A 27,515-nucleotide genomic window follows, 5' to 3' on the forward strand; every position below is an offset into this window, starting at 1 on the left:
GGTTCTGATTCTGTTTGGATCTGGGTCGAGGTCTGCATGTGATGCGCTGATCAGCATTACACTGAACTGGGCGCTTAACAAGGTAACTTCAGGTTTGACCCAGGGCTCGAGGTGATACGGCGCTGTGAGAGATGGGGCCTGATTATTTAAGACTTTAAAATCCTTTTTCTCACATCAAGGTTTTTACATGCCTGCAGCAGCTGTGTGCCTTTCAGGCAGTGTTGTGTGTTTAACCTCTTGATGTTTTTCTAATATTTCCTCTCTGTAAATTGTACTGCTGTGCTGACTCTGTATCTGACCATGTAAAGATGGATCAGATTAGGAATCCATGGGCTGATATATTGAGGTGATAACCTCTTTGCTGACAGTATCATATCAGAACATGATGGAAACAATTAGCTGGTCCTTAGCAGATCATAAAGTTAGGTGAATATGGCCACATGAATAGCATGTGACAAATGACATCATCATATGCAGAAGGTGTTCAACATATACAGTGTGTTAAGAATTAAGAGGGTAAGTAGCAGTGCTGCTAACGTGTTAATTGATCCCCTGTAAGTGTGACCCCTGTGTAAAACCAGCAGTTTGCTGGTCTGCAGCCTTCAGGTATGTTTTAATATAATGCCAAGGAGGTAAAAGCATCAGTGTCTAGAGCACAGGTGTCGAACTCCAGGCCTCGAGGGCCGGTATCCTGCAGGTTTTAGATGTGTCCTTGATCCATCACAGGTGATTTAAATGGCTAAATGACCTCCTCAACATGTCTTGAAGTTCTCCAGAGGCCTGGTAATGAACTAATCATTTGATTCAGGTGTGCTGACCCAGGGTGAAATCTAAAACCTGCTGGACCTCGAGGCCTGGAGTTCGACGCCCCTGGTCTAGAGGATTGATTGATGCTGCTCATGAATCAGGGAGGGGGTATAAGGCCATTTCAAAACAACTTGAAAAGATTAGGAATCCTTGGGCTGATTTATCGAAGTGATATTAGCCCGAGTGCTGCTCTAAGGAGCTCGTTCTCAGAGTCCCAGATCAAATTCAAATCAAATTCAAATCAAATTCAAGAGTCCCAGATTTTAAGCCCTATGAGAGTGTCCCTAGGAGGGTCGTGGACCCCCTATTGATCCTCTACCTAATCACGAGCTAAGGTGTGCCTCATATGACTAACATGTGTCATCGTTTTCGCTGTCCACACTGCGACACATAAGCACATTCTTCAAATGTACGCGTTTCCGAGAGCGTTTTCAAAACGCTGCGTTTTCCTTGACCCAAAACGCCGTCTTGTTTGAAAACGCATTAGTGTGGACGTAGCCTTAAAGAAGTCCAGACGCTTCTCTTTCCTTAGTCATCCAACTCATCACAGTCTGAGAACCTTCAGACATGTTGAGATGCAGTCCTGTGAAAAACCAAGTTACTGCTTCCATAGAGGTTAAAAGAGTAAGTATGAACCAGGTGCTGCTAATTAGACGCACTTGATTAATCACCTCCATAAAAGCAGTTTGCTGGTCTGGACCATAACACAATGCCACAAGGTTTGCTGGAGTGGATGTTCTTTGGGCGGACAAGACCAAAAGTGGAAAAGTGCTTCTTTTAGTGAAAACCAGTAATGGGTCGATGACCCCTTATGCATTGTGAGACACATTACTGTGTTGCTGCTGGATTTAAGATAATTTTACAGGCAACTGGACAGAGAATGAACCAACTAGGTTCATGCATTCTGAAAGACGGCGTCCTCTTCTCTTATCAGCACAAATGCAAGTCAGTCAGAAGTTGTGCTGTGCGATAAACACTGAGCTCCTCGCTGCTGTACGACACAGCGTTGTATCGGTAATGTGGTTTTTCTTACAGCAATAAGCACACAGATACGAGGTTTTCGCTCTGTCACTAGTAAAAGTATGACAGCTAACACTCTATTGTGTGGGTGGTCGTAGCAAAGTCTTATCACAGAGGAAGGCTGTTTAATAACTCGTGCCACACAGACCACTGACCCTTTATTTGTGTCGTCAGGTACCTTTATGGGTTTGAGGAGTACTGCCGCTCTGCAGCCATTACTTTCAGAACCATCCATCACAACAACCCCCGCCCTCCTGCCACACCAGCCAGTCAAAAGGCAGCGGGAGCAGCGTTAACAGAGTCCTCCACACCAACGGTGACGGTGGAGACAGTTGTTGACAAACAGGAGGAGGTGGAGTCAGAGAGCGAAAGTGAGAAGGAAGACGTGAAGGAGAGACAGTCATCCCCAAGAGTGAGAGATTTCTTCGACACCAACAGAAATGCTGACACCCCAAACCAGTGTGTGCTGCATAAGCTCACACTGAGCCAACGAAGCGGTATTTCAGCACATGAAATGTTTTCTGCCCCCGTCTCTTCTCAGGGGAGGAGGAGGTGCGTGGGGAGTCGGGTGAAAGCAGAGAGAGAGACCTCCTCCAAGTTGGATAAGAGAGGAGGACCAGGAGAAGGAGAGAACCACGAGGAGCAGCAGAGGGAGGTGAGGAGACGCAGCAACAGAAGAAATGATGACTCTGAGAGAGGCTCTGACGATGACGAGGACGATGAGGACGATGAAGAAGAGGAGGAGGGGGAGAGGAGGAGAGCAGACAGGTAAACACAAAACAATAATGAATAATGGGAACCAAAACATGGGTGTGAGTAAATAAGATAACGTGAAAATGAAGTCAGTGTAAAAACATAATTACGAAGTTACACTTGAAGTAAAGAAAAATATCGTTTGTACTGATGCAGAAATGTGAAGTTAAAAACATGCAAAATGAGCAAGAAACCTAAAACTACAGAGGCGGAAGTTTACATCTATGTCTTATTATTACTGTTCTTAGTAAGTTATATTATTTTCTTTATTCGGTTTAAAAAAATCAATGTGAAATGATTTAAATATGCTATCATGTTCAGACTGTCTTTATATTAACAGAAGCTAAACTTCTGTTGTACGTTATGGTATCACAGTATTCTTATATTGTTTCTATTCCTGTGTTCAAGATATGTGCATACAGTGACTTGCAAAACTGCTGTTCACAAACGCTGTCCATCTAATCTGACTGAGCTGGAGCTGTTTTGCAAAGAAGAATGGGCAAAGACTTCAGTCTGTAGATGTGCAAAGCTGGTAGAGACAGACCCTAAAAGACTGGCAGCTGGAACTGCAGCAAAAGCTGGTTCTACAAAGTATTGACTCAGGGGGGCTGAATAATTACACACACCCCACTTTGCAGTTATTTATTTGTAAAAAATGTTTGGAGTCATGTCTGATTTTCGTTCCACTTCTCACGTGTGCACCACTTTGTGTTGGTCTTTCACGTGGACGTCCAATAACATTGATTCATGTTTGTGGCTGTAATGTGACAAAATGTGGGAAAGTTCAAGGGGCCGAATACTTTTGCAACCATACACTATGGTTGCTCATACACTAAGTTTTCTTTTATTATAATGTTACACAGTAACAAAAGCCTCTTTTGCACTGCCGACCTGACTGTCAGCTCAGTGTGCGTGGGCTCATTACAGCACCACGGCCCCGGACATCATTTGTATGTTTTTGTCAGACTCGGGGATCACAGCATTATTTATTTTTTCCCTCGTTTCTGGGTTTCAAAAATGGTTTTGATTTTTCTGATGCCGTCGACTCATCAAGTGATGCTATTGACTGGCCAATCAGTGACATGTAGTCTGTTGGAAAGCATTTTTGGATTGACTCACCTCACTTGGAACCCCGACCTAACAGACACTAAAACAATACCCAGTATCAGGCAACACCACCTAATGGAAAACCCTAAAAACTGAGTCAAGCTAAGCCAAGTAGGTGCTGGTGGAAAAGGGCTAAAAGTAGTCGTAATAATACAATACAGGCATGTACTGATGTTGGCTGCTGATATTGTGTGTGTGTGTGTCAGGAGTGAGACTGAAGAAGACGGAGACACTGTAACTGGAACAAAGGTCAGGGTGAAGTACGGAAGAGGAAAGACTCAGAAGATTTATGAGGCCCACATCAAGAAGACTGACATTGACAATGGTGAACAGTTCTACCTGGTTCACTATTACGGCTGGAATGTCAGGTCAGTCTGTCAGACACACGGTGCCTGTGTACAGTGAATACTACATATGTACTGCATATGAATACTACCAGTGTAGGACAGTGGTTTTTGACTTTGTTTCACCTTTAAAAGCTCTTTACTTTGCCACGTATGGTTTTGTTTCTTTGTTTTTTAAGCACACCCTCACAAACAAAAATCAGAGTAGGAAAAGCTTTTTGTTCACAGTGAAAACCACGAACATGTTTAATGAATCATTTTCATAACTTGAAATGCAAATTTTCAATTTCAAAAAGTTGTGTAAAAATGCTGCAAAAAAACAAAATCGTATAAAAGTATTTACCTAAGATTCCAGGAAATGCTTCAGATGTTTTTTGTACAACTTTAACGAATATTTACCTGGAACAGGTGGTGTATCGCTCCTCCTGTTGTCTCCATGGAGACAGTGTTGACATTGCAGTTGAGCCTTTTCTGCCTCTTTGGCCAGTACCTGTGACATTCAGCAGTCACCTCATTGTTTTAACACGCGATAGAAAGAAGAGTAGGAAAGCACACTGACCACAGTGTCCATGTCACTAGTCTCTCCCATCACACTGATGCTGCTCTCACAGCTGCAGTCGCTCCGTTCTCCTCCTTTTCCCAAGCAACCAAATGCCACGTGCTGACATAGTTTTTTTTTGGGTGGTTTACATGGAGTTGCTGAATGATCTTGTGGTGGCCATGAAATTGCTTCTTATTTTTTTGTTGTTTAGACTTGTAAAATATTTTGTTTGCAGAGATGCTCCACAGTTAAACTCTGGAAAAAAAATAAAAACTAAAGTTGGTGTCACAGGTGCTTAGGGATGTTAGGTGATGGTGTGACCTGGTGGTGTTTGTATCTGATGCACAGGTATGATGAGTGGGTGAAGGCTGACCGAATTATATGGCCTACAGAAAAAGCAACAAAGAGGAAGCAGAAGAAGAAGGTGAAGGTGAGATGCCACGTCAGAAATTGAAGGATGGATAATTATGGAGTTTCAATGTGATCAAAAGCTTTCTTCATTAAATACAGGTGAAAAGTAACCATTGGTTCGTGTGATGAATAAAAGTTGAGTAACTGGGAATGTTTCTGTGTGACTGCTTAGAGTGTTAAAGCTGAGAGGTTGTTTGGTGGACAGGTGTCCTGTGATGTCGAATTACCTTGGCTGTCTGACCAAAACCTGCTGAGCTTCACTCTGAGATGAACGGACATCCTAAGGTCAAAGATCCTTTTTATTGTCATCTCACTGTTTTCTTTCCACTCAACAGACCAAAGACGAGCTCGATAAGGACGAAGAGAAGCCAGCAGTGATGGTGGCTGTCAGGCCAACTGTAGGGAAACGTGGTCGTCCTCAGATCAGGACCACACCCAACAGCTCCACTGGGCGTAGCAAAACTTCAAGTAGCGAAGGGCTATCCAATTGCAGAAGCAGCAGGACTGACACTTCCAGTATGGCCAACGGAGACAGTAAGCTGTACAGAGCATGCCGATACCAAACAAATCCACTCAGTAGTGCACTTTATTGCCAAAAATGTTCCCTCATCTGGTTTCACCAGCATATGAACTTGAGTGACATCCAATTCTTGGCCCATAGGGTCTAATATGATGTTGGCTCATGCTTGGCTATAACAGCTTCAAGTCTTCTGGGAATGCTTTCTACAGTATTTAGGAATGTGTTTATGGGAGTTTTTGACCGTCCTCCCAGAAGGACATTACCAGGCAAAAGTCTTAGAAAAAGAAAAGTCTCATTGCATGGTGCTGCAGAATGCTGTGGTAGCTGTTTTGGTTCATGGTGCCTCCCACTCTACAAGTCGCCGACCCTGGATCCAGCAAACAGCCCCAGACCATCACACTTCCTCCTCCATGTTTGACAGGTGATGACACACACTGTGGATCCATCCTTTCACCTACTCGACGACAAAGATCCTGTGTGATGAACTGAAGATTTCACATTTGATCCATCGGTCCATAATACCTTCTTCCAGTCTTCAGCAGTCCAGTGTTGGTGTTTCATGGTACAGACAAGCCTCTTTGTCTTGCCTGGCTTTCTCGCTGCAACTCATCCTGTCAAACCTGCAGCTTGAAGTCTTCTCTTCACAGTTGAAAGTGAGACTTTCTTACTACGAGCACTGTTAAGCTGCTTGAAGCTGTTGTCCTGTGAGCCGCCATCACATGACCTGATTCAGTCGTGTCTCTGGGTCTGTCAGACTCTTCCTGTCACAGTTTGTTTCATAGTGCAGAAGGAAACTGGACTCACTGACACCTTGACTTTCTTTGCAGTCTCTCTGTAGGACAGACCTACATTTATAAGAGTTATGATGGTCCGTCTCTCTTCCATTGTTAATTTCCTTTTTCTCACCCTGTTTGTACCAACACACTGCTTTCTGCAGCACAGTACTGTTCAGCTGATGATGACGAGGGTACCACAGTGTGTCCAACACTGCTTTATGCAGACAGACGGGGCTGTAAGTAATCCAGAAAGGTTGGAACACCTGTAGGAATTAGTAGCACCAGCTTTCAAGGCTGATCAGCCTCCTTTGCTGCAGAACAGCTTTAAACTGTTAACCCATGCTGTGTTCTTTTTGTATAATTATGAAAATTACACTATTTTTCAGTTTTGGGTTACTTAAACTTCTTTTTTTTCTTAAACTGTGGCAGTTCACCACTTACCTTTGTAGCATTTGAAGATATTCATCTGACTTCAACGACATGTTCTAAAACTTTTGACCAGTCGTGTACATTTATGAGGTAGAACAATGATGTTGGACAAGAAGGCTCGCCACGCTGTCTCCGCTTTAATTCATCCCAGTGGTCTTCTGGCAGGTTGAGGTCAGGACTCTGCAGCCAGTGACGCTCTTCCACACCAAACCTGCTCTTGCATGTCCTCATGAGCATTCTTTGTCCATCCCCAAACTGCTCTTACAAAGCTGGGAGCATGAAACGATCTAAAATGACTTGGTATGCCGAAGTATCAAGAATTCCTTTGACTGGAACTAAAGGCCCAGTTCATCATGCAGTGGCATCAGATACACCACTGCACCTGGTGATATGGAGAAACCTATTCATGGAGCGCTGTCTCTGAGTAATCTGAAGGCCTCATCAGGTTTGTAGGGTTATAGTGGTCTAAGGAGCTTTGAAAGAAAATGACTGAGAACCTTTACAGACAGGTCTATAGTGGTACAGTGGATGAGTGAATACATTTGGCAATAGTGTATGTTCACGTCACAAGATGCCTGTCAGGAAAAGCTGTATTTGTCCAGTTTGAATTGACCATCACAGTGAGGTGTGTGTCTCTGTGAGTAATGTGTCGTTCTCTCTGCAGACACTCCCCGGAGAAGAACCAGAAGGACTTCCGGCATGTACGACTCGGACAGAGCATCCAACGGTGAGAACAGCTCTGTTTGTAGTAATTGAGCCATTCAGTAATTACTAACTAACCAACCAATGTCCATCCTGCAGAGGATTCTGGGAACTCCTCAGATGAAAGTGAATCAGAAGACCCTTCTGACAAAAAAATATCGCCATGGCAAGGCAGAGCTGAAGTCTCACCTTCCAAGGCAGAGGAAGCAGAAGAGGAGCAGCAAGCAAGTGGGTTAGCTAATGTCATGGCATCTCCTCACAGCAATACAGCAACTTGTGCAGCAGCAGTTCAGCTGCCGGATGCTGCCTTAGCCTTGTGCCCCAGTATGCCTGAGGAGAACACTCATGAAGAATTAAACCAATCAGAGAGGAAGGAGGCAGAGCAGGGGGAGAATCCTGCAAAGGAAGCTGCAGTGCTGCCAGCTGACCTGGACAAAGACAACCAAATGTCACCAGTCACAAAGACGGCGTCTGTCAAAGACGAAAACAAAACGTCTCTAAGGCAAGAATTACTTCCTGAGATGTGTCTGAGTAGGACCCCACCTCCTCTTCCTCCTGAAAGGGAGCAGCAGGTGCCCTCCTCTCTGCCTTCCTCCACCGATGAGGACAACTGTACTACTCCTGCATCCTCGCCAAGAGTGAAAGGTCGTAGGAGCAACATCAGGGAGGCAGGCTCTGAAACACCCCCTAGAGTCCCCCTCTCCAACCCCAGCCCTGCATCCACTGCCAGCCGCTCTCAGGCACCAGCGTTATCACCTTCTCCTCATAGCGTCTTTAAGAGGCAAGATGAGCCCATGGTAGTGCTCCACTGTCTCCCCACCCCACACCTCCTGCCTGAGGCGTCTCCTGCTGACTCGGACACTGACTCTGCCACTGAAGAGGAGGAAGCAGAGGAGATGGAGGAGGAGGCAGAGGAGGAGACAGAGGAAAGAAGCAGCGTGGCACTCAAGCGTAAGGCAGGAGAACAAAAGACAGCAGAAAAGAAACCCCGTCCTGACAGAAGGCAGGAGGAGACCACCAAAATGGTTGCAGGAGCTTCCCCCTTACCACTCCACTCAGAGAAGAGCAGTGAGGCAGTGGTGATGGCAGAGGAACAGCCCCACCCAGCAGAAGAGCCACAGAAAGAGGTGTCAAAGGAGCATCTTACAGGTGCAGCCACAAAGGTACCAGTCATGCCTTCTGAGACAGCTTCGCTTGTTCTGGAAACCCAGGAGCCGGTGTATACAGAGGAGCTGGAACCACAGATCGATCCAGAATCACTGGTCTGCCATGAGGTGGACCTGGATGATACAGATGAGAAGGAGAAGCCCATCCCCTCCTTGGATCATCACTTCCCTATAGTCAATGAGTCGCAACAAGCCCCCCCTCCACTCCCCCACCTCATCCATTCCTCCCTCCCCTCCCCTCATACGCCTCATTTCCCTCAGCCTCAGGCCAGGCCCTTTCTGCCAGAAGTCACTCCCATCGAGGCGCACCAACTACGCAAGTGTGACACTGAGGAGGAGGGGGGTGTGGTGAAGGGCGAGCAGGAGAGAGACTCGAGCCCTGGTTTCGATGGCAGTGCTTCCTCGTCCTCCACCTCTCTCTCGTTGCAGGAAAATAAAGACAGAGGTAAGAGCACAATGGTACAACAGACAGAAATGCGACCTTATCAGTTGCAGGGCTCACAAAATTTCAAAGTCCCTGGTAGCCCTTCGGGCAGGGACTCTTCAGTTTTTGGTAGCCCAAAATAAATTTAAGCAGCCCGAATAAAAAAGAGCAATTTTTTGATGTTTTGTTTCCGTTACAATATTATACATTAAAGTATAAGATTGTAACGGAAACAACACATTAATCAAAAAATTGTTGAAACACAAATTACAACATTGTATAAAAATTACAATCATCAACTCAAATACTTGGTTCTAATTGAACAGAAATTTCTATGAACTTGTAAGAACTGTGTAGGACATGAATCAGTCTGTGTCAGATCCTGAATTTGAAATTTCCACTGAAGTCACAGGTAAGAGACAAGTGGAACCAAGATCGAGGCCATTTGCTTTCTGAAGTTTGCAAAGACTGCTACATTGTGCCAGTGGTAGTTCACTCTTTGCAACATAGTAGCTGTTCTAAACTGATTTTCAGGTTTATTTTTAGTATGTTATTTACAATCGGTGTTTGTTCTGGGAAAGATATTGCAGGCTGAGCAATAATGCATTTCTTGCATTTCTCATGGGTTCTAATGGGGGCCTTTCTTAAAATGACTGGTCCCAGTAACAAAGGCGCTTGTCGACTCAGAAATCGAATGAAACTCACAACACACCCGGCAGAACATTATGTTATTTACACGGGTGCACATAAGTGGTCCGCATGTGCGCATTCGCTGTCAAAATAAAAGACGCGCACCAGATAAGAAGTTGCAACGCGTGTTTGCGTCCATATAAAAAGCACTGTTTTTGTCCTAGAGTGGGATTTTCACGGCACATTCTGCACCACATCTCTGTGCGTTCATCATTTGTTTGAAGCCAGCTCACCTCCTGCAACCACATTTCCGAGAATACGCGCTTCTTTTGTGGTTCGGACTCCTTCTGACATTTCTTTGGAGGTGGAGGAAGACCAAAGTAATTGCTTAAAGGAGCTTCTTCGACATCTTTAAGAGTTCTAAACAAATGTCTGTCCTCCTCCAGAAAATCTTATGTATGCAAACACGCGTTGCAACTTCTTATCTTGTGCGTGTTTTTTATTTTGACAGCGAATGCGCACCTGCGGACCACTTATGTGCAGCCCTGGTTATTTAGCTCATCATATTGCAGCCACAGAAATTATTTTGTCCATGAAACCATAAAGCTGCACTTTCTTTTTGCCTTATAGTCTGATTTGTCATAACTTCTCCGTTTTGTGGTAAGCTTTTCTTTGGCTGTCACTTCTTCACCCTGACCTGTCTTATTTGGCTCAGCAGAACTGAAATATATATCCTGCTGCTTTTACACACGCACTCACATAACGCTCAGCGATTCTCTGCGCGATCAACCTCTCACATGTTTAAGCTGCGGGAGATTTCACTTGTCATGTTTGCATAGTAAGCTAACGATTAATAAGACGATGTCAGAGGAATTGGTGCACAAATTATCATCACTCACAGATCAGTGCTGTCGCTCTCTATACACAGTTGCACGATTGCAAAGTGAAAGCAAAAAACAAGCGCAAATTCAAACGCGACTTCAATATGTCACATATTGACAGTGGCTCACCGATGCCAATGACATAATTACCCAGCTACATTTCCGAAAGAATGCAAAAGCATTGACATATATTTTTCCTTCCTACAATAGCCCGACGGGCAGGGCAGAGATAGATTTTGGTAGCCCGACTGGAAAGTCGGGCTAGCGATTTTGCGAGCCCTGAGTTGGATTGTATCACAAGTAAGATATGACCTTTGTCCCTTCAGGTCAGAAGAGGCTGACTGACTGTAACTCCAGCCCGTCAGCCAAGAAACAGAAACGGAACCAGAAACGACCACAAACGCCTGGGAGGGTGGAGAAGAATGGAGCAGGTCAGTGGCAGCTTGTACTGTAAATATCAGATGAAGACTTGTTCTGCAGGTTGAACCAGATGACGTTTGGAAAAGTCCAATCTTGCTGTTATTCTGAACTCTTCAAGTTGCATTATGATCGTTTCATCCTCTGCTTAATTTGTAAGTTTGCTCACTTCCAAAGAAGTGAACAGTGTGTTTTATTTCATTGCAGAGAGAGAATAGAAAACATGTCACATAATTTATAACCTGAGTAGCATGTCGTTGAGTGAAATAAGTATTTGAATCCACTACAACCTAGTCAAATTGCAGAACATGTGCACACAGATCACAATCAGTCAATTTGATACTGAGCTAGTAATATGTATAAGACTGTCCACAGAATCCACTTCTTCATTGGGCAAACTGGGCATGGACATGTGCTTTGGCTAAGGGAACAGGACAACTGTGGATCGTATACAAGAACCTCTTTCCCTCAGCCACAGCACTGAAGATGGGTCATGGATGGTTTCAGTTCCAGCATCAGTATCCCATTACAACTAAAGAAGCACATTAAGGTCATGGAGTACCACAGGCAGTCTTCTGACATGTTTTTGTTGGTAATCAAATACTTATTTCACTCACTTGCATGCCGATCAATTTATAACTTTAATGAGCTTTTCTGGACTTTTGGTTGATAATCAGTCTGTCAATGAAGTGAAGCTTGGAGACTATAAGAAAGGCTGATGGGGCACAGTGGACACCCACGCTGCCTCTGTGAACGCAAGAACTTCAGAAAAATGTCACCTTCAAAATGATACATCAGTGCATCTACCAACAGTCTCAGACGAGTTCAGATCTGTGACTGAATAGAAATCAAATTGAATTGATGTTCATATTAAGGTCAGAGGTCAGATTTTGTGAACAGTTTGATTAAGATTTGGCAGAACAAGTATGTAACACTAATCATTTACAGGTCATGAAGTTAAAATAGACATTAAACTAATAAAGGGCATAACAAATGACGTAATAAATTGCATAAATGAAATATTACAGAGGAAGAACATTATGAAAAGGTAGAAATGAATTTTGGCTCATTTTAGGCTCCAGCTGTGCTTGAAACACTCGGTGTGAAACTGCTAATTTCCAGTTTTATTTTTTCTTAAATTGACTTGAGCTGGACACAAAAATGTAAGATACACATATTTATTATTGTAAAAGTACAACTGTCAAAGTTTATCATCTGCAGTGAGCCTGTTGGCCGTTGTAGTGTTGGTGCTACCCGTGCTGCAGTAACACCTCAGCAGTGCCATCAGCTCACTAAAACCACAGAACGTTTCCACGTCATATGTATGTGGTCATTCATTATTAAGCTCCAACCAAGTACTACGTACGGTTAATCCTTTTGATTAACCAAAGAAATGTTTGTAATACTTTGTGATTTCTGATTTTCATGAGCTTATAAATCATCATGAAAATAAAAAATATTTTACTTGCTGTATATTTAATATAGTGTATGAAATTTGACCTTTTACCTTAAGTTACAAAAAACAGACTTTCTCTTCCACTAGTCTAATTTTCGGAGCTCCATACATAATCAATCAGATCCATGGTGAACCACTCAAACGTGGGCCTCGATCCATGAGTGCCCACTCAGATCGACTGGTTTTCCATTACAATTTAGTACCTCCTGATGTGCGTGGTCGCTGTCATAGCAACATGTCTGAGTGCGACGTAATTACATGCAACACGAACGCTGCAATAAAGGTGAGTCGGCGGTATACCTGCCCTCTGAGCACGCCGTTGTTTTGGAGCCATTTCATTGCTGAGTTAATGTGACCCAGCCGATTAACAGAGCACTGTGAATGCAGAGACGACTCCTATCAGAAGATGCACAGCAGATTATTAGAACCACTGCATTACAAAGTGTTGTAAACTGTTTCCAGGTCACAGTAGTGACAGCGAGGACCAGTCTCGGCTCTCGTCTCTGTCAAAGTCTCAGAAGTCTCGTCCCAGCTTTTCATCTCCGTCTTCTCACAAACAAGACAAACAGAGCTTCTCCACCCCTCAACGCACCTACAAGTGGACCTTCCAACTTGGTACGAACACACACAGTGTTTGACACTGAACTGACAATTCAAACATGTCAAATGACACAGCTATAGGCCACTGTGGGCAAACTTGTTTCACGGCACAACGTAAACACAACAAAGTGCTTCCACCTGAACTTTAACCTCATGTTGATGCTGAAGGATGCTCTGAGAGATTTTAAACAATTGTAAATTGTTGGACCTCTTTTTCTTTTTAAAATTGAGATTTAATCTGATCTGTGTCCACTTTCACTTTTCCTCAGATGAGCTGGACAGCATGTCAAGCACAGAAAGGATCTCGTTCCTCCAGGAAAAGCTGCAAGAGATCAGAAAGTACTACATGACCCTGAAGTCTGAGGTTGCGTCTATTGACAGACGCAGGAAAAGACTAAAAAAGAAGGAAAGAGAAGGTAGGAGGGCCTGCAGGCAAACGCTGACACCATCTGCTTCCTTTCTTCTTAGAGCTCTTTTACACCAGTACCGACTTTGCTTGACTCGGCCTCAGTGTTGCTTCTTATCTGTAGCCATTTCTCTCATTGCCAGATCTTTAAAAATGGCAGTTTTGGTTTTTGTGAAGGAGATGCTCTCGTGACTTATCGAGTGATGCCACAGACTAGCCAATCGGTGGCATGACATCACATTTTTGAATCACCTCAGATCACTTGGAATCCCAGCTGAGTAGGTACAGAAAGAGAACCTGGTACCAGGTACTTCCACCAAATAGAGCCGACCCAAGTGGAAAAGGTCTGTTAGACCAGTCCAGGAGAACCATTCCATTTCCAGTGACTCCTTTACGGAAGTCAGAAATTCAGTGGTGGGCACAGCAGGGTGCGCTTGATAGAGTCATCACTGAATGTGACTCAGTGGAGCGATATGGCTAATGTAATCTTGTTTTCCTGCCCATGCTGAGTTTGCATGTTCTCCTCGTGCTTGCGACAGACTGGCAACCTGGATGTACCCTGCCTCCCGCCCTATGCTAGCTGGGATGGGCTCCAGCGACCCTGAAACGGATAAGTGGAAGAGATTGGACAGATAGATTTTTACTCCGTGTTCGTGGGGTATTGTCATCGTCCCACTGGAGGCCAGACACACAAGTTTGTGAAGTAGATATCTTGAGAACCAAGCAATGTAGTAGTTTGAAATTGAAACCGTAGGTTCAGCTGCTGAAAATGGTGGATGGTTCAAGTCTGAGTTTGACCTCAGCCACGTGTTGTACAGATCTTGTAAATGCTGTAACTCAAAAACAAAGTCACCTTTGTCACATTTATACTAAACGTGCATCTACTAAAGATCTCGGATGAGTTCATATCCCTGTGGTGAAGCTTTTAAATTGAGTTAGAAGTCAAGTTTTCAGAAACTCTGGTGAATGCAATAAACTTGAGAACAAGGCGACATCGTATTTTGAAATCAGTAACGTGTTGGATTTACTAGGAGGCTGAGGGTTAGTGTTGGACACTCCAGTATTTTCCCGTACAGCTGTTCAAAGATGAACTTTGTTTTTAGCCCCAATTTACTGTTTGTCTGAAATCTGTTGTTTCTTAGAAAAGAATTTCAGTTTCCAGCCTTGAATAATTTTGCTTCTCATTGATGAATCCATTTGCTGTGATGTGCTTATCAGGGTTATATTACTAAAAGGTGTCTTTCTGTCCGTCTCTGTCCTTCTGTCTCAGTGTCCAACACAATGGCATCCACCTCATCAGGTTCCTCAGACACTGGTATGAGTCCGTCATCGGCCTCGCCCACTCAGAACACTGTGGTTGTGGAGTGCAGGTGATGACACGCCCACCCAGGCCTACTCATCCAGCTTGTTCCCTCTCACCACAGATTCCACCCAGTGTCTCCTCTGAGGGCACGATAAGACAAAAACTTTACAAAACTCCATCCACTTTGTTCCTGTGAGTGTCGACTCGTACTGTTGGAATCTCATCGCTCCATCAGTTATGGCCCGCGGGCGCCGTCCCCACACCTACGGACTCGATTCCTGTCTAAGGAAACATGAGGAACTTTCTGTTAGCCACCACAGAGCTCCTTCTTTGGTTTGTTTTTATTTTATTTCCCTCCCTCCACTTTGCTCTTGTGCTTTTTTCCCCCCTCCCCTGTTTGGTCTGGTTGCAGGGGTCAGAGGTCACGGGTTTGTAGGAATTATTTAAGGTGGAACAGATTCGTGAAGCTGTTGATGCACACATCTCTATTGCATATATTCTCTAGAAAACAAACTGTCCTCACTTTCTGCCCTGAGTGTTTTTGGTCTCTTTTAAATGGAATTAGAGCTTTTATTTTGGTTAAGCACAGAAAAATGTTTGATTTTTACAGCAGAAGAAAAAAGAAGATATTTGTTGAAGAAGCTTTTTTTGTGTGTAAAATACTTCAACTCTTCAGCTCCTTCAGTTATTTTTCAGTTTGAAGTTTAGCAGGTCAGTTTGGAATTTGTATGGAAGATCATTACTGCCAAGAAAATAGACGAAGGGAGTCCAAATATTTGCCAGCAAATCTCAAACATTTTCACTTTGTTTCTTTCAAAATATTTAAATTTTTGTTTAAACTTGTTCACAGTGAGTGAAAATGCCACTCACAAACATTGTTCAGTTCTTTTTATTTAAAGTGAAATTATGATGTAAAGTTTTGGGTTTGATTTCTCACAGCTGAGATTCTTGTAAGTTATAAATTCCATTTTATGTTAAAAGACCAGGTTTTTTTTGTTTTAACATTTGGATCTTTTGTTTTACTGCCATATTTGTGATTCAGTATTGTAGTTTTGATTTCAATAATAACATTAAATGTGATCCATCTTTAGAGTCTTTAAAAAAAAAAAAAAAGTCTGAAATTCAGCTGAATCGTTTTCCATCAACCAGTAAAAAGTTGGAGTTAATTTCAGTGAACATTTTCTTTCTTTGCGCAGTGAACGTGGGCGTTATGGGTAGTTGTGACGTTGACTTCTGAAATCTGAGCTTCAACCAGCTGATCTCAGAATTCTCTAATAAAATTGTCCAATTTAAACATTCACTTAAGTTACTTAGTCACACGTTTGCACCAAAGGGTGACTCCATCATTCTGTTGGCATCAAGACTTATTGGTCATGTTTTTGCACACAAGTTTAAATGGGATTTAAATGTAAGTACTTACCTTTGAAACTATTGTCACAAGGTTTTCCTACAGACAATTTTATGGATTCAGACTTTTGACTTCAGTTGTCTTAAAATATGTTTATGATCTGATGGTGAAGTATCCGGGCAAATTCTAAACATGATGCTGGTGAAGATGATTTTGGTTTTTGGGGGGGGGGGTTGAGCCCTGATTACTCCTCACTACTTCATTAAATTATTAATTTTAGGTTATAATTTTTGTTCTTCCATGTGTTGGGTCTCTAAGCTCGATGGTGGCATTGTTCTGGAGGGTTCTGTTGCACTTCATCTCTGGTCTCTTCCTTCTCTGAGTTGCTGTCTGCATTCAGCTCAGACAGGCTGATTTCAAGTCCTTGACCCTTGCGTGCGTGCGTGCGCGTGTGTGTGTGTGTGTGTGTGTGTGTGTGTGTGTGAGCGTGTGCACGTGTACATAAAAAGCTCTGAGTAAAGAAAAATAAAGTCGCACCCTGTATTTCAGAACTACATTTTACATGCCTGTAAAGAATAATTTCTAATATTTTTAAGAGAAGACTGTTTGTACTGTTATATTATGAAGCTTTTTTTTTTTTTCTTTTGTTTTTTAACTGTTTTCCAGTGGCTTTTAAAGAGAGCAGTGACTGTAAATGATGGGGGGGAGGGGCGAAAACACATTTCCTCCCAAGAACAGAAGCCATGCTGGAACTGTGTGCACAATGAGTGCTCTCTGTTTCTAATAAAGTTTTTAAAGGTTTCTGCTCTGGCCCAGTCATTTCAGTCCCCAACCGAAATTATCTCCATACTAAAATAATCTCTTGAGCAGAAGAAATGGGATGCATAAAAACAAGTTGATTCCAAAATCGCTGTTTAAAACGTGTAACACATGTCTGCATTGTGTCCTGTGTGAGGTGGCTGTGAAGAGCGTTCTCGAGGGAACCTGGGAGAAAACTGGACTTCTGCTTGTTTAACACTAAAGGTGAACGTAGCCACTTTATTAATCCCGAAGGAAATTATGGGTTACAGTAGGCAGCATGCTGGTTGGCGCATGCACACTCACAAAGGAACCCTCAAACCAAACATACTTTACACAAACATTGGGGAGACCGGTCAGAGAGGTAGGCTGATATGAAAAATGATGAAAATGCACAACATGAGGTGAGATATACTTGGCCAATAAATGTGATTCTGAATCGGATATTACCCAAAGTATTCATTCCAAATCATTCAGTCGTCCATGAAAAGCCTTGTAATGATGACATGTAAGATGCTTCGCATGATTTGTTGAACGGTATTTAGCTTTTTTTTTTTTTTTTTGCCATCAATTTTCATATAATAATAAAGTAAAAAGTGTTCATCAGGTTAGTTAAACTTATGGTATATTGACCTGGTCAGTTAAGTAGGAGAGGTGTTAATCCGTTTCAGCTGCTTTGGTGTTAAATTAACAACTGTTGCACTAAAGGAGCAACAATGAGACGAGCCCCAAAACAGGAACGGTCCTCCCGTCTCTCCTACCAAACAATCAGAAAACAACCTCATGAGTGTGGCCTGAGGGTCTCACATCCTCCAGTAGGTCCTGTGCTTTTCACAGGTGAAAGGATTCCAGATTAAACTTTTAGGGCAACATACAAGTGAAGACGTTTGACCTTCCATCTGGTTTTATTTAATACTGTCAGAGAAAATCTCGTGCTCTTCATGCAGCTGAGTACACTCGGTGTTAAAAGCAGAATCTGTGCAGGTCTGACATCAGCAGCTTACTGAAACACCAAACTGAGTTAATGTTTCTGCTGACATACAGTGACACAGTTACATGGATGATTAATCCTTTTGACTTTTTGTCTTTAACTTTGTCAATAAAACAGTTCTGCTCTTACATGAACTGTTTAAAAGCCTTATGTATGTATTAGGGCTGCCACGATTAGTCGACTATCAAAATCGTCGACGACTGATTTAATAGTCAACGCATCGTTTGAAGCTTTGTAAGATCACAAACGCAGGAATAAGTAGTAGGATTTAAGAGTGTAATAACGGACTGAAACAGAAGATGGCAGCACTGCATGTACAAGGGTGCCAGCTGCCGTTAAACCCCGAAGAAGAAGCTGTGTCCCAGAATTCATAGCGCGGCCCTGCTCAGTTTCCAACAACAGCTAGTTAGTTTTAATATTACTCTTATTATTCTTTCTGGGTCACAAAATAAACGTTTAACATATTTTCAGGCGAGAATGTAGCTGTGTAAACCTCAAATATCTGCTCAGTTTATCAAGACATCACATATTTTTAAAAGCACTCCGACGTTTCCGGAGACGTCTGTTACCCACTAGCTCGATAGCTAGCCGGGGGCAAGGCTCACTAGAGCCCGAGAGAACACCGGACTCCCGGCAAATCGTTTTCAAATCCACCGCCGTGATCTGACTAGTCGACTATCAAAATAATCGTTTGTGGCAGCCCTAGTATGTATTAGAGATGGCACGATACCACTTTTTTATGTCCGATACTGATACCATAAATTTGGATATCTGCCGATACCGATATGAATCAGATAGTGTTTTTTAATCAATAAAACTGTTTTTTTAATATCTTGCTGCTTTTTGTATAAGTTCATACTCAAGTTTAAAAAAACAACAACAACACTAAAGCTATTCTGTTATACCTGTATGCAAAAAAAATACACTACACCCAAAATATTTCATAGTTCAGCAATACTGATCAATCTAATAAACTTAAACCTGCACCATCCTCCCTATTCTGGTATTTTAAAGATTAAGCAACCTAACTAATAGGGTTGCAAACTCCCAGCAAAAACAAAACAAATAGGGAACCACCCCCCACCCTCCACTTAATTGACGTAATCAACTTTAATTTGATGCAGTGTGAAACAAAATGCACAGAAATCAATTATTTTCCAAGGATAATTAAATAGATTCAACATCTTTCTTCTACAGAACTGCAGACTGCACAGATGGTATCTTACTTACTAAGGTATATTAGACTTAATAGTTACCAGTGTTGGGAAGGTTACTTTTAAAATGTATTCCATTACAGATTACAGAATACATGCCCCAAAATGTATTCTGTAACGTATTCCATTACATTACTCAATGACAGTAACGGATTCTGAATACTTTGGATTACTTAACATATTATGATTTTTACAACTACATGAATGTACTATTGCTGTGATTTATTACTGTTACTGAAGGTCCGCGGCTCTGAACCGTAGTAAAGGGACCTCTGGCTAATACGTCGAGTTCGTGTCGGGCTCGTAGCTGAAAACTAGCTTTACTTTGTTGTCTGGGTCAACTTTGCTAGCGAGAGACAAAGAGAGGCGTTGAAAGGCTGCTGCAATGGAGCTTATAGTTTCAGAGGAAAACACGAACACAGCGTACAGTCGAGTCTTAATAGCTTACTTACAGCTGGGCTCGTCAGGCTCTCTTCTTGGCTGCAGTGGTTATTATTATATTTACATGCTTCCAGCTCCCGTTTCTGCTCGATGACAGCTCGTACTTTTCCACTCGCCTTTTTCTCCCTCCTCGCGCTCACAGACACATAACGGGTATGGCAGTCCATTCTCCCTGCAGCACGGACTACACTGCCCATCAGGCTACATTCTTTAGAGCTGTAGCATTCTGCCTATTAGCTTAGCACAACAACAACAACAAAAAGGCGCTCTCTCACCCAGGAAACACACAGTCGCAGAGAGAGAGAGCGTCGCCCTGTAACCATGGCAACCGTAGCGCTGCCGCCTGGAACAACAGAACGTAGCTGTCAAACAAACCCAAACAGTCCTGACCCGCGACAATATGAAACAGGAAAGTACCGCAGTGTAATCCATTTATTTCAACAAAGTAACTGCATTCTAAACACCACCTTTTTAAATGGTAACTGTAACGGAATACAGTTACTCATATTTTGTATTTTAAATACGTAACGACGGTACATGTATTCCGTTACTCCCCAACACTGATAGTTACTATATACAGTAATGGACTTCTATACATTTTACATCAGATTAAAACTTTGGGTGTAAGATTCGGATCATTATTTATTAAAAGCTTTTTAAATGAGAATAAGAAAGAAATTTATGTCTTTGTGCCCCCTTTTCCCTGTTAATGCCCTATTGTACGATGGCCCTGAGAGGCCAAACGGACTGCAACTTCAGAAAACACTTGCAGAAAGAAATATGCTGCAAAAAGAAAAATGCTGCAAAAAGAAAAACACCTGCAAAAAGAAAAATGCTGCAAAAAGAAAAATGCTGCAAAAAGAAAAACACCTGCAAAAAGAAAAATGCTGCAAAAAGAAAAATGCTGCAACAAGAAAAACACCTGCAAAAAGAAAAACACCTGCAAAAAGAAAACTTTCAAAAGTAAGTACTGAATATTATGTCACTTATTTATGTGCAAATGTTTAATAATGAAGAACATTAAAACATTACTGTTGGCCACATGCCGGCAAAGTTATGTGACATTAGCGATGTTTGTACTTTCAGCGTTTACTTTGTTCTAAAGCCTTTACTTTATACTGTGGAGGTAAACACAGACGACACGAGAGCTCTCGATAAACACTGCTCGTTTATTACTCATCACCACAGAACTGAACACTTTCCCTCCAAAACACAGCAACAACACTTCCTGAGAACTGGGTGTGAGTGGAGCCCTCCAGTGGTCCACCACAATACGCCGTTCGATAGTCGACCTTAATCTTACAGAGAATGTGATGATTTTATGGATAATTAAAGTCAGTCATATATCCACAAACACAACAAGCTGAAAGTCAGTGATGCTGCTCGGTTTGCAGTCCTGAGCATCACGGCACAAGCAGGATTCACTGCACTGTTAATGTTAGCCATGTTATATTGCTGCCTCTGTTCGGTGGTGTCGAGCCAAACGGACTTTAACGTGTGTTTGAACGAGCTGACGGTTCACTCGTTAAGCTGAAAGAAAGATGCTTTAATCACAGCAGTCACACATGTGTCCACTGTACCATCTGGAACTCTTCTTGTTCAGCACTCGTAATAACACAAACACTAAATCCTGCTTCTCTGGTGCTGTTGTGTAGCAGTGTGTACACCTGAGACTGCCACCTGTCTGTCTGTCCTGCACTCTCTCTCTGTTTCTTTCTCTCTGATTGTGGAATAAAAGTATGAACATGTGTTTATAAGTTACACTTGTGTTTGAATCCTGCAGCTTATCACACATTTGATTTCTATGTGTGACGACTGCAAGTGTCCAGAGTGAGGACAGACTGAGGGACCCACTGCTGCACATCATCTGTGAGGCTTTGCACCCCTGATGATCCGCCAGGACAAACTCAGCAGTGTGTGAGGAAGAGGAGGAGGAAGAGCCAGCAGCAGCTGACAGATGGAGAGAATAGACAGACTGTTCCCTGTTTGTGAAGGACTGCTAGGAAAGTTTAACATAACTGTCTGTGCTGAATCAGTCTTATTAGGTAATGTTCAAATAATGTTATCATCCCAGTGTTTTCAGTGTGGGAGAAAGTACTCAGGGCCTTCAAGTTACACACTATGAAAGGCAGCAACAAGTTTAATGTTCAGAAACCTAAAGTATGTATCAGCAGCAGAATGGAGCTAAAAATAAATGTTTGTTCCAGTTCTATGAAGCTTTGAGTATTTTGGATCAGTAGCACTGCTGTGTTTGTTGCATCATATTGCTGTAATTGTTTATATGCTTTATATATATATACTATCTCTTACCGTATATTACTAGATCTCCATTTGCACTATTTGCCTATTTGCACTACTCTGCCTGGTTTACACTCAATGTCATTTACCCTTACCTGTATATTGTATATTGTATATTGCATAGCTTTCTTGTTAAATTGTATTGTATTTATTTAAATTTTTACTTTTTAATTATTTTATTTGCATTTTTTAATCACTCTCTTATATTTAAATGTTCATTTGCTATTTCATCTAGGGTTTGAGAGTAACGAAATTTCTATTCTCTGTATGTCCTGTACATGTGGCAGAATTGACAAATAAAGTTGACTTTGACTTTGACTTTGAATATATTCTGAGCTAAGTTGATCTATAGTGTTACATCATATTTTATAAGGATGTTATGTGTTTGTAGACTTTCTGCCCAGTTTGACCCATTTAGCAGACGTCAGCCTGTTTAAGGCTCTGATATCTATTCTGTATGACTTAAAGCAGTTATGACATGGTCTGATTTTCTCACCCAATAAAGGAATATTTAATATATCAGTCGACTCTTCATTCTATCAGAAACAGTTATCACAGCTCGTACATTTGCTTTTTACACATATATGTAAGCATTGAGCCAAATTTAGTAATGCCAACATATTAAAAGAACAATATTTGTCTCTTATATATAAAACATATATATATACACTGTCACACATACTTGTCTTTGAGTGAAGATTTAAGGTGACAGAAAATATAAATAAATGCAACTTGAATCTTTACTGAAGCTCAGTATTTGACACAGAGTTCAACCTCACTGCTGTAATAACTAATAATGATTAATATAATAACTATAATATTGGCCATATTATATTTACATTACCAAAGTGAGATGACTTTAGTCTCATGAACAACATTAGCTAATTGTTATTTACTAGCTCATCTTAAATGACTGTTCAGTACAGAAATGAAGCCCAACAATCATGTTTTACAGTCCTGTGGTCTCAGCCTCAGCTACAAATCACAAAGAGCTCATGTAGAAACAAATGTACAAAATATGTTCTCCTTCATTTCTGTCAAACAAAGCTGTATGAAACGTTTCCAGCTGTTAGTATCATGGTTGCTAGGCAACCTGGGCAGCGCGACGGAGGCTAGACCGTCCCATTTCACAAGCCTACAAGCCTCGCACTTCTGGCCTTAGCGGTCTGTGAGTACGCAGCCCTTGAGGACGGTTAAGGCTGCCTACTTTAAGGCTGCAGACCCTGAATTGGGATACAACCATACATACATGTTTTGGTTCGTACAACTGGTCCATCAGGTTATTGTCTCCCCAGAAACATTTCCGTTGTGTCTTGTGTGCTTTTGCTTTTTTCTTTTTGCAGCGTTTTTCTTTTTGCAGGTGTTTTTCTTTTTGCAAGTGTTTTTCTTTTTGCAGGTGTTTTTCTTTTTGCAGCGTTTTTCTTTTTGCAGGCGTTTTTCTTTTTGCAGCGTTTTTCTTTTTGCAGGTGTTTTTCTTTTTGCAGCGTTTTTCTTTTTGCAGGCGTTTTTCTTTTTGCAGCATTTTTCTTTTTGCAGCGTTTTTCTTTTTGCAGGCGTTTTTCTTTTTGCAGCGTTTTTCTTTTTGCAGGTGTTTTTCTTTTTGCAGCGTTTTTCTTTTTGCAGGCGTTTGTTTTTTTGCAGCGTTTTTCTTTTTGCAGCGTTTTTCTTTTTGCAGGCGTTTGTCTTTTTGCAGCATTTTTCTTTTTGCAGCATTTTTCTTTCTGCAAGTACTTTCTGAAGTTGCAGTCTGTTTGGCCACTCAGGGCCACCGTACTATCGGCCCCCCTGGCTAAACTTTGGTAGATCCGCCCCACAGTTACCAGCTGTCAGCTATGTAGAAAAAGATCCTGGTGTAGAAAGTAATATTAAATAAATTCTAACAACAGCTTATCAAGCTTAAACGTGCTGCTGTTGTTCAGCCGCCGGTTTTCTCTTTCTAGCGCGAAGTGAGCAATAAACAAACAAGAGAGACGGACTCGCGACTAGGAGTGGGTACCGGTAATGGCGCCGGTTCTGACATAAACGGTAGTAACCAGACCGAAAAGTAGCGCACATTTTGCTTTATTTCGGTGCTTTTTTCCTGAGATGTCACACACTTTGGATTCTAGCCAATCATTTTACCTTTGCAAGCGTAGTAGGCGGGCCCAGGTACGTACATTCTTTTAGAGCAGAGCTACAGATTAAAAATGCCCAAGGCGAAGCGGTCAAAGTCTGGCTGTACTTCATAGCAAACAATGCAGACTCAGCAGCCTGCAACAAGTGCTTTAAGGTGATACTGTCAAAGGAGGTAACACCTCGAATCTGATGAAACACCTAGCGATGTATAGCATTTTGTCAAAAGCCGAGAAATGCGCCGTATTTGATAGCTTGCTGCGAGACTTCACACCGTGCACATCTACTGCGGGTGGGTTGCCTGTTATCGGACCCGGAGTTAGCAACATTCCCCCAAAAACCTGAAGAGGAGAGTCCTGGCCCCTAGCCCTGCCAGTGTAGCAGAAATGATGAGGATGATGATGCAGCAGCAGCCGTTCTTCTCTGTGTGAGTAGCTTAATATTGTTCGTGTGTAATTTACGTTGAGTAGGCTAACCACGTTATTACATTAATGCGCGTAAGGTGAACTAGCAAACACCGTCGTAGTTACATGCGGCTGTCTTCTTGTTTGATGGCAGATACTCCCTTCACCCTGGCCAAAAAGGCTAAAATGACCAAAGAAAAAGTGGAAAACAGCTAAACATGAGAGGTTTTTGGACAAAGTTTGTCTTTTTTCCATTGATTAAGCACTGCTTCCAGCCAAGAGTGATGCCATAAATCCCCTATAGCTGCAGAAAAGGCTAACATTGTTATCTTTTTACAAAAAAACAGCTGAACATGAGAGGTTTTTGGACCAATTTTGTGTTCTCCATTCTTTAAGCACCGGTTCGAGCACCGTTTAAGCACCGGCACCATTTCAAAAGTACCGGTTTGGTACTGGTATCGGATAAAACCTAAATGATACCCATCCCTACTCGCGACACAAAAGCCGATCAGCCGATCACTGATCAGTTTCACGTTTGAAGTAGCAGCAGGAGAGGGAGGGAGAGAAAGGCAGTCGCTCCATATATCGGTTGTTAAGCTTAACGCGGGAATGCTTTACAAACATTCAGAGATGAACTTACACACTTGCTTTACTTCTCTCTGGGATAACTTTCTCGGAGATTAAATTCAATTCAATTCAATTTTATTTATATAGCGCCAAATCACAACAAAAGTTGCCTCAAGGCGCTTCATAGATACAGAAAAAAACCCAACAATCATATGACCCCCTATGAGCAAGCACTTTGGCGACAGTGGGAAGGAAAAACTCCCTTTTAACAGGAAGAAACCTCCGGCAGAACCAGGCTCAGGGAGGGGCGGGGCCATCTGCTGCGACCGGTTGGGGTGAGAGAAGGAAGACAGGATAAAGACATGCTGTGGAAGAGAGACAGAGATTAATAACAGATATGATTCAATGCAGAGAGGTCTGTTAACACATAGTGAGTGAGAAAGGTGACTGGAAAGGAAAAACTCAATGCATCATGGGAATCCCCGGCAGCCTACGTCTATTGCAGCATAACTAAGGGAGGATTCAGGGTCACCTGGTCCAGCCCTAACTATATGCTTTAGCAAAAAGGAAAGTTTGAAGCCTAATCTTGAAAGTAGAGATAGTGTCTGTCTCCTGAATCCAAACTGGAAGCTGGTTCCACAGAAGAGGGGCCTGAAAACTGAAGGCTCTCCCTCCCATTCTACATCTGGGTCCTGGTTTCGTTCTGACTGTTCCCTGCATGCCGAATCAGCCATGTGGCTTGGGCGCTCGGTTTATGAACAGGTGCTCTTCACTTGGAATGTCTAGCTCCAGCATGATGAGCCTAAGTTTTTTTTTTTCATATTCGTGGTGTTGTTATGACTAGTTTGCTCTCTGTTGTGGGCTACAGGGTTAGTTGTTTGCTTGGTCCCCGTTTAACTGGGAAAAGACCCTCAACCGTATTATTCTTTCTTTCTTGTTGTTCTATTTTGTGTTTGCAGCTCAGGTTTTACATGCTCATTTTTTCTCATGCTCGGCTATTGTAGGCACCATTACCTTTTTCTCTCTCTCTCTCTTTTTGTTGCATCCTCTCTTCCTGTTTGATTTTGCCATTTATATCTGGGGAGCTGAAGTTACTTGAACATTCATTTTACATCTGTGTGTGGGGTACATGATTAGTACTTCAGTTTCTGGTACTATTAAGTTATGTTCGTGGAACGTTCAAGGTCTGCAGAAACCCACCAAAAGACTAGCTGTGCTTTCCTTTTTGGAAAAGGGTGGAGGCTTCTTTGGTGTTTCTCCATGAGACTAATTTACAGGATAAGGACAACATCAAACTTAAGAGGGGCTGGGTTGGACAGGTGTTTGCAACTTCCTATTCTTCTTTTATTAGGGGCGTAGCGATCCTCGTTAGCAAAAAGCTTGCATTCCAATGTCTCAACTGTGTCAAAAATGACCATGGTCGCTATATAATAGTTAAGGGTACACTTCTGGGAAAAGAAGTGACATTTATGAATCTGTACTGTCCACCTGGCTACTCCCCTAGCTTTCTTGCCTCTTCTTTTGCCACGTTTGCCGGTCTTGCATCTGCAGACATGGGCGGGGACTTTAACTGTCACATTGATCCTGTGCTGGATAAGCGGCCGTCTAGTAGTTCCCCTCCCTCGAGCCAGGCCAGAATGCTCCCTTTGTTATGCTCTGACTATAGTTTCTGTGATGTTTGGAGGCAGCGACACCCTACCGACTTAGGATTTACATTTTTCTCCCTGCCCTAATAAAAATGTTACACCAGAACTGACTATTGGTTCATCCCCGCTTCCAAAATTCCCCAGTCTCTCTCATGTGAGATTGGTAACATTATCTTATCGGACCACGCTCCCCTGTATTTAGCTTATTCCCTGCCAGATGTTAGGGTTCTGTCTGGATGCTGGAGATTTTGCTCGTCCCTGCTTAGAGACAAGAAGTTTATTTCACATTCTAATTCGTAGTTCAGGATCTCAATCAGCTCCCCCTCCTTAGACAACCCTTCTATCCTCTGGAAACGTGTAAAGCCTTTTCCCGGGGTCTGATCATCTGTTTTGTGGCCTTTAGGAAGCGACAAAGGAATGAGCAATATTTAGCCCTCAAAACCAAGCTGACCGAGCTGGAGAAATTTCATATTGCATCTCCTACGCCATATTTACTTGAGGACCTCGCTGCCACTCGCACAGCTCTAAATACTTTTATGATCCAGAATTCTGACCATACTCCTAAATTTGCCAAGCAGAGGATGTACAAATTTGGCGACAAACCGGGTAGATATCTTGCCAACAGGGGCGATTTTAGCCCATTTTTGGGGGTGCTTTAGCACCCCCACAATGAATCAAAGCACCCCCAAAGATCTCTTACTTTTTTTTAACAATATTTGCTGTTTGTGGGACACACTACTAAAAATATAAAAAGCATACAGTACTTAATTGAGATGGAACATTTTAACAACAAAAGTATAGATAACCCCTCCCCCCCTCCCAAAATGGTTTGTTCTCGCCTCTCCCCTTCTCTGACTCTAGCGCCGTTGCTGCCAGAGCGATAGTGGCTGAGACGCAGTGGAGCGGAGGTATGAGTGCCTGGCTTAAAACAGGACATATTAGCTGCATTTAACCCTAAGTTACTCTTTATATAGTTAGGTAGGAGTCAGACCATGTTTCTTTT

At 42.4% G+C, this 27,515-nt stretch overlaps 1 protein-coding gene across 3 annotated transcripts in view; it reads left to right on the forward strand.

The window, feature by feature from the left end:
- The window catches only part of arid4a (AT rich interactive domain 4A (RBP1-like)), a 41,615-nt gene extending 24,773 nt beyond the window's left edge, over positions 1-16,842 (forward strand). For all 3 annotated transcript variants that reach the window (XM_040049096.1, XM_040049095.1, XM_040049097.1), the window contains exons 15-25: positions 2,002-2,239; positions 2,369-2,595; positions 3,894-4,055; positions 4,921-5,002; positions 5,319-5,517; positions 7,373-7,435; positions 7,510-9,021; positions 10,838-10,942; positions 12,847-12,999; positions 13,254-13,400; positions 14,661-16,842. In XM_040049096.1, the coding sequence (XP_039905030.1) occupies positions 2,002-2,239; positions 2,369-2,595; positions 3,894-4,055; positions 4,921-5,002; positions 5,319-5,517; positions 7,373-7,435; positions 7,510-9,021; positions 10,838-10,942; positions 12,847-12,999; positions 13,254-13,400; positions 14,661-14,764 (2,992 nt within the window). In that variant the 3' untranslated portion in view covers positions 14,765-16,842. The remainder of the gene's footprint in view (positions 1-2,001; positions 2,240-2,368; positions 2,596-3,893; positions 4,056-4,920; positions 5,003-5,318; positions 5,518-7,372; positions 7,436-7,509; positions 9,022-10,837; positions 10,943-12,846; positions 13,000-13,253; positions 13,401-14,660) is intronic.
- Positions 16,843-27,515: the final 10,673 nt, after the last annotated feature.

The sequence above is a fragment of the Simochromis diagramma genome, unplaced genomic scaffold (assembly GCF_900408965.1).
Source record: "Simochromis diagramma unplaced genomic scaffold, fSimDia1.1 OVJJ01000426.1, whole genome shotgun sequence".
NCBI lineage: Eukaryota > Metazoa > Chordata > Actinopteri > Cichliformes > Cichlidae > Simochromis > Simochromis diagramma.